This window comes from Necator americanus, chromosome III (assembly GCF_031761385.1).
Source record: "Necator americanus strain Aroian chromosome III, whole genome shotgun sequence".
In the NCBI taxonomy this organism is placed as follows: Eukaryota; Metazoa; Nematoda; class Chromadorea; order Rhabditida; family Ancylostomatidae; genus Necator; species Necator americanus.
This window is the reverse complement of record NC_087373.1, coordinates 27,869,544-27,887,067: the sequence shown is the minus strand read 5'-3', so window position 1 is coordinate 27,887,067 and position 17,524 is coordinate 27,869,544. Positions and strand designations below refer to the sequence as shown.

At 40.4% G+C, this 17,524-nt stretch overlaps 1 protein-coding gene across 1 annotated transcript; it reads left to right on the top strand.

Annotated features, from left to right (window-relative positions):
* Positions 1-4,734: 4,734 nt before the first annotated feature.
* Positions 4,735-15,787, top strand: RB195_011155 (uncharacterized protein; the record flags this gene model as incomplete). Its single annotated transcript, XM_064192458.1, has 17 exons — positions 4,735-4,806; positions 4,861-4,960; positions 5,031-5,187; positions 6,339-6,423; positions 8,009-8,116; positions 8,259-8,425; positions 9,895-10,018; positions 10,075-10,140; positions 10,207-10,310; positions 10,521-10,596; positions 10,698-10,785; positions 10,867-11,003; positions 11,329-11,426; positions 12,176-12,269; positions 13,106-13,192; positions 15,496-15,635; positions 15,688-15,787. 17 exons carry the CDS (start codon positions 4,735-4,737, stop codon positions 15,785-15,787), a joined length of 1,803 nt encoding a protein of 600 aa, XP_064050041.1.
* Positions 15,788-17,524: the final 1,737 nt, after the last annotated feature.

Below are 17,524 nucleotides of genomic sequence, written 5' to 3'. Positions count from 1 at the left end.
CCTTTGTTAACCAGGAAATGGTTCTAGCTGGATTTCGAGTTCTTCAAAATTATTGAAACTCCAGGATACCGCTTACGCATTCTTCTTTGTTTTTCGGATATTCCTTTTTCTATTCCTTTCTCTTCCTTTATGATGAAAATACTATTCAAACTTCGGAAGATTTTAGAGTTTCCAACTCCATTCGTTCATTCCCATTCTTTCTTACAACTTACAACTTCTCAACTTATATCTTTGAAATTATTTGTGCAATTATCAACTATTTTCCGTAGCCTGCCTTCTATTTTTGGTTTTTTCGTAGCTTTTAAGCTCAGTCGAAATCGGGTTTTATATTTTACTGTCTTCCACTTAGTGATTTTTAAGATCATTCCTTCAATAGATTTCTAAACGACATTAAAGTCGAAGGCAATTATCTTTTTTCGTGCATTTCGACAATCAAGTAACCTGTACTGTACAGCCTGACTATTGATATATGACCAACTCTATCGTCATTTTGTTTTCCATTTGTTTATTTGTATTATAACACAACTCCTGCTTACACTTTTTTGCACTCATTTTCTGATCACTTGGTAGCGCCTTTGGTCGCCACTCACAATTGAGTCAAAAAAAGCCCACGACACCTCGTGGACATAATGATCATTGCCTGAATGATGCTTCAAGTCGTTTTCAATCAATATTAAACAAAGTCACACGTCAGTTTTATGTGCAAATACACCACACATCATAAATTTTCGACTCAACTCTTACTACAAAAGAAATGGCTGTGAAATATTAATTATCTCGTTCGACGCTGCTGCAGAGATTTAACTGATTTATTAACCAGTTGATTGCGCTTTATTACAAATTACAACGATTATTATTACAAACGCTTTTTATTAGCATGTGAAACCATGAACAGAAATCCTTTAATATGTTGCTGTATGATAACCAATCTATGCCTCTATTCTCGGGGTTTTTAGTTTAAAACTGGTTCAGATCACACAATTAAATCACAAAATGCAATGCAACACAGTTTACTTCTACGATGCAGACAGAGGTTCCAATATTAATTTTGATCTCCAATACTAACTTTACACTTCCTGTGCAAAGTGTCACCAGGTGGCAGTGCAGTTGCAAATATTAAAAAAAGCCGGATGTGATATACACTACAAGTAACGAGACTTGATAGAATTTCTCATTTCCAAGGCAAAAAGTATCGGGAACATTTGTGAGCGATTGTGTAATGTGTGCGGAAGTTCTACTTTTCACCGAAACGCCGTAACTGCGATGGCGATGTTGTGCTCCAAGTGAAAGAGTGGTCCTGTTACCTAGAGCATTACCTAAGGGAACACATGGTTTTCGACAAATCATAGCATTCACTACACCACACAAAAGGAAGAAAGCTTCTTCGGAAAATAGTCAATAGATCGATAGTTCCTACCAGTACGATAGGGCTGGTTGTGTCCCAAACTTTCAACAAAAAGGACAGGTGTCATGCATTATTTTTTTTTAAAAACAGTCTTTGTACCTGTCAGCGATCCTTGCTTTCCCTATGGCTGGCTTTATAAGAGCGACGCAGCAAAATTTGGTTAGCTTAGCGGAACGAAGCACTTTTCCCTTATGTCTCTCCGGCAGCACTCATGTGAGCAGGAGATATTTGTAGTGAGGACTTCTCAACGTCTTCGTTTACCCTTCGAGTACGTGTAAACATTGATGTTGACTGCGCTGATCATCATTATTAGTTTTTTTCGAATACATTCATTAGTAGTTTTTTTTTTAAATATATTTTTCAAATTAGCTTGCAGTTTGATTTTCCTGCAGTCTCATTATTCGAAATCCTTCTGCTTATTTAGATATATTGCCAATAAACTAATGCCTTGTATATTTTGCTGACAAAGTAACCACTTCAGGTGAATAGCTTCTTTGAGCAGTATTTTGAACCAGGAACATGGTGGTAATTCCAACCGCATCGATTTACGCTAAAAAAAAAGAAACAGACTCGATCAATCACACCAAGAAATCACCTGGATCAATCTGAACTAATGAGTATTCTCTCATGTCTCAGCCTCTTTCCGCAATATGTCGTATGAGGAGAGGTCAATTGTGATCATTGATCTCATCTACAATTGATCTGTCATTCTCTTTTATTGCTCATCTCTAGGAATTGTTCCTTCCTTCATTGTTATTAACATTCATTGCAAAAATTTCCTGTTTTTCTATCTATCTCTTTTCCATCAAAGCGGTTTTTGCGTAATACCACGCACCAATATTAGATTTTGCGATTATTAGCTGACCTTGAGTGTTTTATCTTTCTTTGCGATAACGGTGTGCACGTGTGAGTGACCTCGATCCGGTGCCACGTGGTCCTTCTCGAAAACTCCTATCTTTTGTAAGTTTTTTGTTTGCACTTCTTTCTCTAAGAACATTTGACAAGAGGATAGCTTTCGTTTTTTAAAATCGTTTTAGCGTTTTCTGCTTAAAGCAAAGTGTGTCTAAAAGTTTTTCAGTTAGCAGATGACTTATCGATCATTTCTCTTATTAATTTTCTGTTTTCTTTTTATTTCTTCTCTATCAATCATTTTTGGTCAGAGTAACAGTGCTGCGGTCATGGCTCAAAAATATCCAATGTGTATGGTGAAGGAGTGTAACCGATCGGGCGGTTAGATATTGGTTTGTTAAACTGCGTTCAGAAGATGTGATCTTGAAAAACTAGGGGGATGCCCTTAAGACTTCGATGACGATATTTTGAATATATAATATTGGAACAAAATCGACATCAAACAACGAGAGAGTTAGCAGTCAGTACGTCACAATCACAATAAATGCAGAACGAAAGTTATTTACGACTCAACCTAATACTACATATATTGTTATTACAAGTTAGCATAGAAAAGTCATTGTACTTCACGAGAACTGTGAATGAACGAATCTCCAAAGCCTATTGTCAGAATTCATTAGAAATTCCACTCAAGGTACATCCGTGAATTGTACTTTTTCTTTTTTTTTGCTCAACCACGTAGTATTATTATTCATTGCCGTTCTGTTTGCGTACATGTATTCGTCAGCACCTAGCGTCACGGTTCGGCTTTTATTTCACTGTGTTGGTGTCCTTTTTTTTCGCATCTACGCTGACTGTTCGTTAACACGCACAAATTCCATTCATTTCTCTCAATCACGTAACGTTTTCTCTAAACAGTTCTGGTAACATCACGTGGAGTTTTCTTCTATCGTCTTGGATACACAAATACTCTGCTCAAAAACTCCCGGATTGAACTAGGATTTAATTGCATTTAACCGCCACAACTGAGCTTTTTTATTCGCACAAGTTGTGGTCTCTACGTGATTCTTTTAAAGAAGTTTTAAAGAGGACGATGGCTAATCTCCTCCACTGAACTTCAGTGGCAATAATCTATTGACTTTTTGGCGTTATGCCGAGCAGTGTTTGCTCGCTGAAACTGTTCCTGTGCCTATTTTACTTTCTGCTTCTGGTCTTTACAGCTCTCTCTTTAAATGTCCGCTGACAGTTTTCAATTGTTTTCGGTTGCGGATTTCGTGAATCCTTTATTGATATGTCAACTTCTGACTTTAAAGGCATCACCCCACAAATATGGGTTGGTGCGGCTTTCAGGTGGGTTATGCCTATACGGAGTCGTAAATTATGGAGAGAAGAGTGATTCCGCCCATTTCTTCCTAACTGCCGTAAAAAGATACGGCTTCGAGCTATCCGTCGCGCTATTTTCTACAAGGAGTTCGATTGGCGCGCTGGCCTTGTGCACGCGCCGCATCTTCGGGACCGTTCTTTACGGCAATTAGGAAGAAATGGACGGAATCACCCCCTCTCCATAATCTACTATCCCGCCTCTTATACTACTATAAGAATACTCCGCCTGAAATCCGTACCACCTCAGATTCGTGGAGTGATACCTTTAAGCAAGAATGCTGTTGTGTGTTTAAACGACTATTATCTTATCTAATGACATTAAAATTTAAAAAAAAGACACTGGACCCTATATTCAGGAGTGGGTTAGGAAATTACGAGATATCCAACAAAGTTATGTGAACATTTTCGAGAATAAAAGACTTCACATGCTTAGTGTAAACTGAACAAGTTTTTTTTTTGTGAAAATTCGCTAAGAATACGCGGAGTAGCTTTTTGGTACCTTTCTTCACATTCAGATATTTGTGTTTTTCGAAACTGTGTAGTTGTTTCCCCTTGAGTTCGCCTTACGATGGGATTTGGAAAACTATGGACTTTTCACCTCATTCACTAAAGGTTTACATGTTTTACATGACGTATGTAGACTTTTTTGTGAGTTTGATTACTTGGATGAGTTTCGTTTCACTTCAGAACTCATTTTTATCGCATACAGAACTCTATTTGTAAGTCCAGTGTGTTGGAATTTCTTATCAGTCCATACCAGGATTTATAGTGATAAATAGTTTGTGGTCTTTCATTGTACTAAACGTCAATCTTCTATCGGTAGGTTCTTGGAGGGTACGTTTGACATAATCAAAACTCTCCATGAATTCAGCCTCATACATATACATACTTATGGGAACTTCATTTCCTTTTACACATTGTTTCTTCGCGTACACCGTTTTTATCAAAGCCGCTATCTCCAGTTCTACTTTCTACGTTTCTAAAATGCTGTTTGTCGTCTTTTTCTAGGAATTTACGGTTCTTTTATTGTTTAAAACTGTCTTTAGATCGTAATCGATTTTTCAGTATAGTGTTCTGGTCCTCTCGTAAATTCAACAATGACACAACTGTCTCTAGAAGCTCAGGACAGGCTGATAATTAAAACACAGAATTGGTTGGCTTGGGACAAGGTTGGTTTTTATCGATTATAAATGAGTTATTAAACGAGTTTTCTTCCATTTTAGAATGAGAAGACTCGCTCGGTTATTGCTAAACTGTATGAGGAGAAGAATTTCGCTGAGCTTGCAGTTCGCATGAATGGACGACTTCTGTTCGGTACTGCAGGTGAGCTGAGTTCTTTTGCTGAAAGTGATTCAAACTAAGCGTTCCATCACTCGCTACCAATGGTTTCCAGGTATTCGTTGCCGCATGGATGCTGGATGGGCTCGTCTGAACGACATGACCATTATCGGGATCACTCACGGCTTCGCTAAGCACATTTTGGCTGAACTTGGTGGAAAGAAACCTACTGGAGTAGCCATCGGCTACGATGGCAGACATAACAGCAAACGGTGCGATATTTGGGTCCCACATCATTACTTTAGCGAAAAATGCGATGTTTTCGTGCTGGATGCTGCACTGCAGCAAGAGATCAATGGTTCGACACCGACCGAGCGCAACTAAGCTTTCCATACCTGCAGAATCGACATCGATCAAACTTGTTTGAGAAGATAAACACACGAAATTTATGCATAGTTTGGTTCCTGCAAGACACTGTATAGACCGCATATGCGTTCATAACACCTATATAATTTTGAAATGAAGTCGAGCTCTTTGACGGCATCCCGAAAAGATTGACCAACGTTAAACACTTTATCCTTCTAATGCGAGTTTTTTTTAATGGAAAACTGCGAGTATTCGGCGTTGGTCGTCCTCTTTTTTCCCTTTTCTTCGTCTGGACTTTAGTCAATTCCTCTGGAATGCGCTTGACTTCAATAAAGAATTCTTTCACTTTTCGGAAACGGTACGCAAATACAGCCTTTAAGGCATCACCCCACGAATCTGAGGTGGTACAGATTTCAGGTGGAGTATTCTTATACGGGATAGTAGATTATGGAGAGAAGAGTGATTCCGTCCATTTCTTCCTAATTGCCGTAAAAAACGGTCCGGAAGATGTGGTGCGTGCACAAGGCTGGCGCGCTCCAACCGAACTCGTTGTAGAAAATAGCGCACCGGAACGCCCGAAGCCGTATCTCCCGGGCCGTTTTTTACGCCAATTAGGAAGAAATGGACGGAATCACCCTTCTCTCCATAATCTACGATCCCGTATACGAATACTCCACCTGAAATCCGTACCACCTCAGATTCGTGGGGTGATGTCTTTAACTGTAGGTGAAGCCAGCCGACGTATCAAGTCAGCGGTTTTATCTTCCCAGACAAGTCTGCTTTAAATTTCTCGGCTTCGCGGGTACAAAAAGCATTGTTTGCCTTGTTTTCGATTCCGAATTATTAATCGGGCTGGTCGCAACGGGACCTCTTACGGCGCTTCTTGGAAGTCTTTATCCCAACAAAAAAGGCTTTCCTCGTGATATACAACAGGAGCCATTTTATCCTCTTTATTTGAGTGTTCTTGAGGCTTTAAAAATGCACCGTTCATCAGGAACAGGTGTTTCTTGAAGCAATGAAAAAAGAAATTGTAAGACCTCACTTGTGCTATTTTCAGTTTCGCAGAGTTGTCCTCGAATGTGTTCATCCGTAACGGCATTCCAGTTTATCTCTTCAGCGCCGTCTGTCCAACTCCTGTTGTAGTGAGTATTATGATTTTTTCACGGAAATTATTGGAAAAACACTAACACCCTAACTAAGTTCTGATTATTAAAATTGTTTCTCTTGATTCCGGAAAATTTCCAATAATTTACCTTTACACTTTTGCTGTTCAGTTGTAAAAGAGGTGTAATGATTGTAGGAAGAGGTAAACCATTGTAATTGAATGATTTCTTTCATTTCTCGGATGGTAATGGTTACAGCTGACTGCAGAATTTCTCAAACGCATACCATAGTTGTGCTAAAATGAATTAAACAGACAAGCAAAAGTTTTTCTTTCGTATTAAGAAGTTGTATTAGAATTTGTATTAAGTTGTTTAATAACAGTTACTGTAGAAACAGTTGGAGTTTCTAATAACAGAAGGGTTTACAAAAAAAAAAAAACAATACTCAGCTGAAATGAAGCAACAATTTTAACGGATACAAACATAGAGTGTAGAAAAATGTGAACTGGTATATAACAGAGAAAATGAGCAGTGTTTCACTCTTCTTTCTTGCTCTGAAAGTATATTAACTCTACACATCCTTCATTCTATGAGATTTTTGCTTTTTCCTTTTCCTTTTCGTCTATTCTCGTGTTGTCACAGCATTGCAAACATTTAGAAATCATTTGAAACCCATTCGACCTGGACCCAATCTAGTAGAGCTGGGAGATTCTGTTTGAAATTTTGAAGTAGGCGTCGTAAAGCTGTGGATACTACTATCACCTTGATCACCTTGACTCCCGTTGATCTTCGAACTGGTCGAGCGGGCGCCAGTTATTCTTCCATTTGTTCCGGTCGCGTGCCAGAGTAGCCCAGTGGTTCCTCCTTTCGCGTGGGACACGCGAAAGGAGGATTCGAAGAGCATCATACTTTTCTTTGAAGCACTTCGTGAAGAAATCTGACCATCGGGTCGGCGGTCTTCCTGTAGTGCGCTTAATATCGCGGGGAACCCAGTCGCTCACGGCTCTGGTCCAACGGTTGTCATTAAAGCGCATCACGTGTCCGGCCCACCTTATTTTACCTTCCTTGGCAAACGCGGCGGCGTCTCTAATCTTCGATCGCTGACGTAGGAGAGAACTTCGAATCCCGTCCCTCACTTGCGTGAAGCGGGATACTCCTAGCATCACTCTCTCAATTATTGCGACATAGTAGTATCCTGTGTTTTGCATAAAAATGCAAAACACAGGATACTACTATGTCGCAATAAATTCAGTACATCAAAATTATCAAAGTTACGATTTTTCTAGAAACCAAACGAGGGAATTTAATTTAGCCAACGGTTATTTCCAAATTAAAGAAGTACATAACGGAAAATCATTTCATAACTGTTTCGTAATCAGCTTGTATAGGAGATCACAAATTGCATGATAGGCTGTTATTTTGATGCACGGATAATGGAGATGAAATGACGAATTTTTACAAGCCTGAAAACTAGAATTTAATTAATTTGATTTGGGTTCAACTACTCAATTTTTTTCTTAAGTCTCTAAACCTCGTGGAACTTGCTTGTGGTTACCATCCCCCATCGAAGTTTTGATAACGAAGATGATCCCAGTGTACGCCCATTGTTTATTGTTTGTTTTAGTCGTGGGCAACGATAAAACTGAAATGCGATGCTGGTCTAATCATCACCGCATCCCACAATCCAAAAGAGGACAATGGATACAAGGCTTATTGGAACAATGGTGCTCAGGTTTGTCACCATCTTTTACAACTCCTTTACTGATTGCCTGCAATAAACTTTTGGTACAGATACAAATAATAAAATGAAAGAAAAAATGTGGAAAATGAAGAAAACTGAAATGAATTGAAAGAATTGAAAATGCTGCTTTCAGATCATTGGTCCCCATGACACGGAAATTGTTCGAATAGCAGAAGCTGAGCCACAGCCACGTGACGAATACTGGGATGTTGATAATCTAGCAAGCAATCCACTTCTAAAATCCGCTGACATAACCATTGATCCCTATTTTGAGATAGAAAAATGTCTCATCTATCATAAGTAAGTCTCTCACGCTAGATCTTCACGCTCAGTTACATATTTCACTTTTTTCCCCCGAAAATGCCGTTAATATGAAGGCAGCGGTCGGGAAGTTTTCCATGCTGGATTTATTCTACCAATGTGTTGGGTTCTTGGTAATTCTCACGAAAAAAATTGACAGCAAAAACATGGAATATCTCATTTTGAAGGAGATCCAGATGTCAGAAACTTCTATAGCACTTGTGGCATCAGTTCACTCGACGAAGAAACACTTTACACTCACACGGTTAGCTTAACGAAACTGTTTTAAGTGGAATAGTGATGAAATTGTGTAAGCAGCAAGGATAAAGATAAACAGGATCACCACCATACACCAAAACCACACTTAATTGGTCTAGTTAATAGGTGCGCACCGTATACCTAACTTGTTTGCTGTTGGATTATTCATGACGTAACGAGGGAATTGACTGAACGGGTTTTTTTATGCGTCTATCCCAGTAACTCCAGATCTAAGAAGTGTTTTTTCACCCCGAGAAAATGATTAGGTTAGCCGTACCATAGTTACACTTAGCGTAGGCGAAACCCAAAACGTCCGGCGAATAAAGATTCCATTTAAAAATTCTCGTAAGCATACTACTAGAAAACATAAACACAAGTATACCGAGGTTTCAAGACACGAGAACGTTTGAACTGTTACGGTTAGTGTTTTAAAGGCATCACCCCACGAATCTGAGGTGGTACGGATTTCAGGTGGAGTATTCGTGTACGGGATCGTAGGTTAAAGGCATCACCCCACGAATCTGAGGTGGTGCAGATTTCACGTGGAGTATTGGTATACGGGATGGGAGACTACGGAGAGGGAGGTGATTCCGTCCATTTCTTGCTAATTGCCGTAAAAAACGGCCCGAAAGATGCGGCTCCGCACAAGGCTGGCGCGCTCCAGTCCAACTCCTTGTAGAAAATAGTACGCCGGAACGCCTGAAGCCGTATCTCCCGGATCGTTTTTTACGGCAAACGGAATCACCCCCCTGTCCGTAGTCTCACATTCTGTAGACGAATACTCCACCTGAAATCCGTACCACCTCAGATTCGTGGAGTGATACCTTTAAGGAGAGGGGGTGATTCCGTCCATTTCTTCCTAATTGCCATAAAAAAACAGCCCGCAAGATGCGACGCCGCACAGGGCTGGCGCACTCCAATCGAACTCCTTGTAGAAAATAGTTCGCCGGAACGCTCGAAACCGTATCTTCGGGGCCGTTTTCTACGGCAATTGGGAAGAAATGAACGAAATCACCCTCCTCCCTATAATCTACGACCCCGTATACGAACACTCCAACGGAAATCCGTACCACTCCAGATTCCTGGGATGATGCCTTTAACAAGGACAAAGTGTTGGTGTTAAATGTTGTCTATGTAGTTGTTGTTAACTTAATTACAGTCTAGCTAATCCTATCCCATGTGGAATTTCCGTGCTGATAAGTGTGTCTTAGGAAAATCAATGAGCAAACTCCGCTCAAAATCACCTACTCGGCATTTCACGGTGTTGGTTATTTGTACGCAAAGCGTATGTTGAAGGAATTTGGCTTCCCCGAAGATCACTTCATCTCAGTCAAGGTTCGTTAAAAACATCAATAAACATTCCTTATATTGCAAAACATTAATCATTTCAGGAACAGCAAGAACCAGATCCAGACTTCCCCACTGTACCATTCCCAAATCCAGAAGAAGGTCATAAGGTAGATTTCCATTCCGCATTGTTTCATCACACCGTCATGTCTTTTACATCGAAAATCTTTTTTTAGGTGCTGACACTGTCTTTCAAGACCGCAGATGAGAATGGATCGACTTTTATTATTGCTAATGATCCTGACGCTGATCGAATTCAAATCGCTGAAAAACAGCCAAGGTTTGTCAGATATGGTTAAATCCTTTGTTTGTTTGTTTGTTTGTTTCCTTCCTTTCTTTCTCTTTCCCCATGAAATGTTCTAATGAATATTGTGTCGGCTTATAAAATTATGAAATTGCAATTATCTTAGAATGCTTAATTACCAAAATAAATGTTTTTGCATGGAAGTGCTTCAGTTAGTAGTACAGGCAAGATATAAAAACTTTCCAGCGGAAAATGGCGCGTCTTCTCTGGAAATGAAATGGGAGCGCTTATGACATGGTGGATATGGACAAACTGGTATAAGGTGGGTATTTAGCTGTTTTTCTTTATATAACAATCGTTCTTTTATCCTTCCTAATTTTTTTTACTCATATTTATATTTTTTCCTTGTCAGTTTAGTTTTAGGCTAATCCAAATGTGAATAAATCTGACGTCTACATCATCAACAGTGCTGTGTCGTCACAAATTGTGAAAACCATTGCTGAGGCGGAAGGTTTGCTGCGCCTTTTCCGCCTTTTAGACGAATAGTTGCAACTCTCCTTGAAGCGTTTATTATTTCCATCGACTTGTTAAGGATTCAAAAGTGACGTCACTCTGACCGGCTTCAAATGGATGGGTAATAAAACTGATGAATTACGGCGCAAGGGGAAGACTGTAATTCTGGCCTGGGAAGAAAGCATTGGCTACATGCCAGGTCATACCCTCGACAAAGTAAGTATGACTCCATGCGGTGATTAAGCACTAGAAAAGGTCCTTAGATTGCGTTCCTAATAGTGGCCAGTCGAGTCCACTCGTTAAAAATTTTAAATCTGTTACAAGGCTTATGATGTCTCGATCATATCTCTCTGATGTTAAGTTCAAACTCGACAAGGTGAGTTACGTAGAGTGAGTGCTGTGTAGTGACCGTGGTTAACAACCTGTGTTGTGATTTATTCAGTGAGATGCTTTTGTTTATTATTGTTCAGTAGCTAAAAAAGCATTCGTTTCTGTTCACGCGCTGTTTGTGTGTGCTGATTTTTCAATCAACTATTTTCAGGATGGAATAAGCGTTGCCGGAGTGTATGCAGAAATGGCTGCTTGGCTAAAAACTCAAGGAAAAACTGTTCAAGACCAACTTTTCGAACTCTATCACAAGTAAGGTCTTAAATGTTATTCTGTTTCATGTTTTGATCTCGTGAATAAAAAAACTTATTTGGATATCTGAGCTATATTGGAGGTGCTGTCATAATGGGTTACTAAGGGCCGTAATTGCAAATTTCCTAAAAACGTTAAAAAATCGTTCCCATTTAGTCAATCGAGTAAACAGCCTGAGGGCAATGCTTTCAATTTTTCAATGCACTATTTTTTTCGAATCAAATTCTGAAGTATGGTGCTACAGACGCTACTATTTACCATGTCTTTTAGGATTTTCCGACTTTTGGAATTTTCTATACATTTCCCTTTTGCTTCAGTAAAAGCAGAACTCCTCTTAAAGGCTCTTTTTTCCGTCCTGCTAGTTGTGAATGCATTTCTAGGGACAGCCCAGGTTATTATAACCCAAGCCATTAATCTTGCCTCCAGTGAACTGCCATCATTGAGTCTTTTTCCAACTTCAAGCTTTGTTTTCATCCATTTGATTATCCTGGAAGCTTGGTTCCTCCAATTCGTCTATATAATACTTATTCCACTTATTTTTATCCATCATACATGTATTTCTTACTCATGTGAATCTAACTTAGTACATTTGAAACCTCGCTGACTTGTACATAAGTTTTTTTTTTTTCATTAGCATTTCCTTGGTTTCTTAACAACGGTTACTACACGTGCCACAATTTCTAAGAATTTTAAAAGAAGCAACAGAAGCAGATGAAAAAGAAAATCATATTATGATGTTGACGTTTTAGATACGGTTTCCATTTGATTCGTTCGTCCTATTGGTTCACACCTAGCCCAGCTGTAACGAAAGAACTCTTCGGATCGCTAAGAAAAGACATGAAGGTTTGCATTTTTCTTTGACAGAACATTCTGGAACTGGGCGAATATTGCAAGAAGCACACACGCAATCGCTCACTAGTAAACTTTTCTGGGTCTTTGGGTGATCTATGAGGTTGATGGGTCACCTTCCTAGAGAATTATCGAACTGATTGGAATAATTATGAAATGATTTTCAAACTAGGCGCAGGTGTTTTATGATGTTTATCGTTTCAAAAGGTCATTATCAATTCGTACGTTCAGTGAAGGAATTTGACCTGTGTCCCCCAGGAAATTTGATGTGTACTGAAATTTTGTGGACCATCTATTCAGATTCGTGTAGTAATCGTCAAAATTCGTCTAAAATCTCAGAAAGAGAAATGTAGAAATATCTTAACTGCTCCCAACACCCTTTGACTTAGGCAACCTGAGAATATAACGACCCTTTCGGCCGTTTACAAAAATTGGCAGGGAAGCGTAGGGCCCACCATCGTTGTCCTTGTGGGACTTGCAAGTTGCTGGCCTAGCGTTAGTGCCTACCTCAGTTCGAAGAGAGAAGTCACCTACTAGACCGCCAACTCACACTCCTCGCCGTTCCCTGGGAGGGGCGGACGATGTTCGCTGAGAACGACGCGAACGGGGTCCCCCATTGAAGCGTCGTACAAGTGAAGAGCTGTTGTTGTTGACCACTCTCTCGTTTGCGTGGATTCGCAGCTTTCGTAGGCGGAGTCCGCGCGGAAGCTATCGGCTGTCACAGCGTGCGCCGAACTCGTTACTGGATGGAGATTTTGCGCGAAGTCGCTACGTGCATTGCTGGTCTCTCATTGTTTACCAATTTCATCCAAAAGAATCTCGTGTTTCAGTACCCTGAAAAAATCGGATCTCAGCCTGTGAAGACCGTTCGTGACCTCACCATCGGCTATGATAATTCGATGCCTGACAATAAACCAGTGAGTTTTACCGCACAGATGTTTTCACAACGCATACATACATGGTTTAGTGTCAAAAACGCAACACCGTTATCAATTTCTGTAGGAAATACACCGTAGAGTGAGGAGTTTTGCTCTGTTGAAATTTGGTTATTAAATTGGCGAAACGTCTAGCAAATGGAAGAAAATACTGCTAACAAAAAGCTGATTTCCAACTTCCAACAGAACCAACAAATAAACAAATAACGTGCAAACAACTGGAGTGTAACAAAAACGAGCACCTGAGTCGTTTATTTTCTCGGCGAATAAATAATTTGAAGTAGCAGTTAAATAATATATATATAATAATACATATTATAATATAGTACTAAATAATTGATTAATAATTGGTTTTCCCGTGTATTCCAGAGAATTAGCGTTTTTTCGTATTTCCAAAGTATTATTCGCGTTTTTTTTTCTTGCGCTGATGCAGGTAAAGAATTCCGAAAATCCAATTTTTGATACTGGTATATTAATAGCAAAATTTCGTCTTCAAGAGCGGTACAGAGGAAATTTTTGAAAATCAAGCAAAAACAAGAGGAAATTGTTATATATCGTCAAAGTTATTTCATAGAAATTCTCAGAGAATTAGTTATAAAGGAACAAAAGAAGTTTTCTACATATATTTAATAATACTAATGTTTCCAATTTTTTTGTTTTTTTTTCTCCCTGTAGTTTGTCCAAACTGATGAATGACTATTCAAACACTGCACTAGAGAAATAGGTAGCTATTTTGTTTTTTTCAGTATACGGGGCTAATTTCTTAAAATTAACTGCGGCCTGTACTTTCTATTGGCCATATTAGCATTGGCAATATTTTTTATCAGTGTCCTATGAAGCATTTTTATTTACCTCTTTCGCCGATCTTGAAAGCCTAACTAGAAGTTGATTCAAACAATCATACGTCTATCATATCGAGTGGTTCCCTACGCTGAGACAGCATTTTGAGAATCATCCTAGGTAATGAAAACAAAAACCAGGCAAATTGTACTTATTATCACGTACCGTTCCATTGAATGCGTTGGTAGGACGCAGATGTGACTACGAAGTGTTTGCTCCCACATTTTGCAGTGACACTAGTTTCTACGTATCACTGTTTCTATCAGCTTCTACATATAGTAGGGTCAAGACGACAGGAAGCAGGTACGCAATTGCGTACGAGGCTTCTCTCAAGGCGGTGCGGTGGAGCGTAGCGGTTAGGAGCGTAGTGAAGCTTTGCTGGCACCACCAATCGCTGCAGTTTGCGACGGTTCCACCTCCGTTTCAATTGCTGCCTCCACCCATAGGTGATGAGGTCGATAGAGAAGAGTCGGACCCTCCTCAGGTGAAGGAGGTGTAGCTCATGGGGTGCAGCTCAAATGATGAGGACCCCTTCGCCAACCTCCAAAAGTGAAGGGAGTCGGAGCACTTTCCCCGACACTCGCATCTATGCCTCCGCTGCGCCGTTTCGAGCGCGTATGCAAATGCACCCCAAGTACACACAGTGATTCGTGTCGTTTTGACCCGACTATAATAGGGCCTCTGAAAATGGCGAAATAGCCGAAATATCTTGAAATAATGATTCCATCTAGAAATCTTTTTGCACACACTCATAGGAAATATGGAGTGGAGCGAGCCAACGCCCAAAGGTAAAATTAACCCGGTGTTTTGCCTTCGAATCTGCTCACCATCCGCATTTGAAACTCGCCATAATGACTTCGAAGAAAAATAACAAAATGAATTCTCGAAGAACTGAAAACAAATTGCTTTGAAGTATACTTGGGTCAAAACGAGATGAAGCTCGGTGCAGTTGCGTAAGCGGCTGCGCTCGAAGCGGCGCGGTGGAAAAAGGGGTTGGAATCGAGGTGGGACCATCGCAAACTGCTGCGAAGAATGGTGCTAGCAAAGTCCTCCCTCGACCCTAACCGCTACGCTCCACCGTGTCTTCTCGAGCGCAACGCTTACCAACTGCGCTTCATGTTGCTTTGACCCTACTGTAGATAATGTAATAGTATTTGTCCTACCACTCTTGTTTTCAATATAACTACGGTATTGTGGTTTGTAAGCAGGTTTTAAACGGTTTTCGTTCCGAAAATTTTTTCAAATTCTTCTAAAGAAATCCTTTTGTGTATGCTCAAAAATCAACCGTAATAGCCTAAATAATTTCGAATGAATAAAGAATATTCCTTCCAATCAAGAATGTGTCCATACATTCCTAGGTTACAAAAAATTCCACTTCCCAAAAATTCTGAACAAATAACTCGTTTAAATTTCTATACATTTGTCTTTATCATTTCATGATCCAGGTGCTTCCGCTTTCAACTTCATCTGAGATGATCACCTTCAATTTGGCCAATGGAAGCGTTGCCACCCTACGTGCGTCCGGTACAGAGCCAAAGATTAAGTACTACATTGAACTGAAAACAGCGCCCGGAAAGACAGAAAAGTGAGGAGTACTCAAATATTGAATCTTAGTCGCATTACTACCCATATTTCAGCGACCTTGATGAGGTGACAAAGGAGTTGGAGCAGCTAGAAAAGGACGTTATCGAGACGTTGCTACGACCGAAACAATTCGGCCTCATTCCTCGCAAGTAGAGTCTTCTCAATTCTTAGGTAATTTCTTAGTATCGTAGCCATATCGTTTTCTCATGACGGTGGTCTAAAGAGAAGTGAAACCTCTCATTTACTCGATTCCGATAATTTTTCTTCTCAATTTCGACCTACTCATCTGTGATCTTTTCGTAATTCCCTCTCAGTGAGTTCGTTTGTAACTCGTGTTTTATCTTGCATTGCTTCCTTCAACATAAACTGTAGACTGTGAATAATTACGGTCTCACTACTTTGTGTCTGTATCGCAAAATAACGTATTTCAGTGGAAGTTAGCTGTCTAATCAGAGCTTGTGGTACCCTCATAAAGTTTTGAAAAACAACATTTCTTGTTGTTTGTGCCAGTTGACTATTAACGATTGGGTCGGAAAGCCAGGAATTTCCTTTCATTTTAGATCAGTATTAGTGATCTGGAGGATTTGTTATTGGATGAAGTTGGAAAAGGATCGTTGCAATGAACACACGGAATAGAACATAATAACTTCGTTTACATACAACTCGGTCGGTGCACAACAGGGTATTTGGTTTCGATTCGTCAGTCCAACAAAGTTACTTGTTTCTACCATTACCATACCATTTCGGTGAAACTTTTGATGCTACAGACGCTGTATTCGAATGGTGAGGGTGTGGCGAAGTCGGTTAGAAGTCCGCTGTAATCACACGGTCGATAGTTCTAAACCGCTCTAGTTCTAACCAAACCTTTAATCCCTCCGAAGTCGATGAATTAGTACCACCCTTGTCTGGGAGGATAAAAACAATGACTTGATTATCCGCTGGCCCCCGCAAGTGATTGCATATGCCATGCCAACACGCGCTTCAAAACCTCAACGATTATGAATTGCAGTAAAACGCGTTGGCGCAATCCTAAGTGGATTGATATGCCATTGACTTTATCCTTATCCATCCGGATGGTAAACGCGGCGTATCACCAAATGGACGCGGTTCTCATAAAAGCGGAGCGGGTGTAGTGTAGCGGTTAGAGATTCCGCTTCCTGCACGATCGATCGGTGGTTCGAAATCACAACAGTACTCACCAAGCCTTTCATCATTCCGGGGTCGACAAATTGGCACCAGACTTGTCTGGGAGGATAAAAACACTGACTTGGCACATCGGCTAGCCCCAAGCCATTGTATGGGCCAGTTACACGTTCGTAAACCTCGAACGATTCTGAATTGAAGTGAACGTAGGGGCACATCCCGAGCAGATTGACTAAACTTTAACCTTATTATCCTTTTTGTAATTAAAACATTGAATAGGCTGCTGAGGGGACAGGTGCGTGTTCTTACATACCTCGTAGGAGCTAAAGCGGCTCTCAGAGCTTTCATAGGACTACTGAGGGGAATTGAGCGGAGCGCTCGTTGCCGCAATCTACATCCCAAACTCGAAATTTTCTTCGCGGTTCCGCACCGCGTCAGCATCGTGAAACACTGCCTTTAATCTTCGCGATCTGGGCGAAATGTACAACTTCTTGCACCTATTTCTTCTAATCGAAGATATCGTCGAGTTAGAACGATCTGAAGCCTAAAAAAGTTATATGGCTGCGCTCGAAGCGGCGAAGTGGAACTGAAGGTTCGATCGAGGTGGGACCACCGCTAGCTTTTGTAGTCAATTCGAGTGGAGTCCTGATTGGGTTTGGTCCCATCACAACACCCGGCTCTTCCGGGTCTACGTGCCGAATTGAGCGCAGTCGCCTACGCAGCTGCACCAGACTTCAGGTTGTTTTG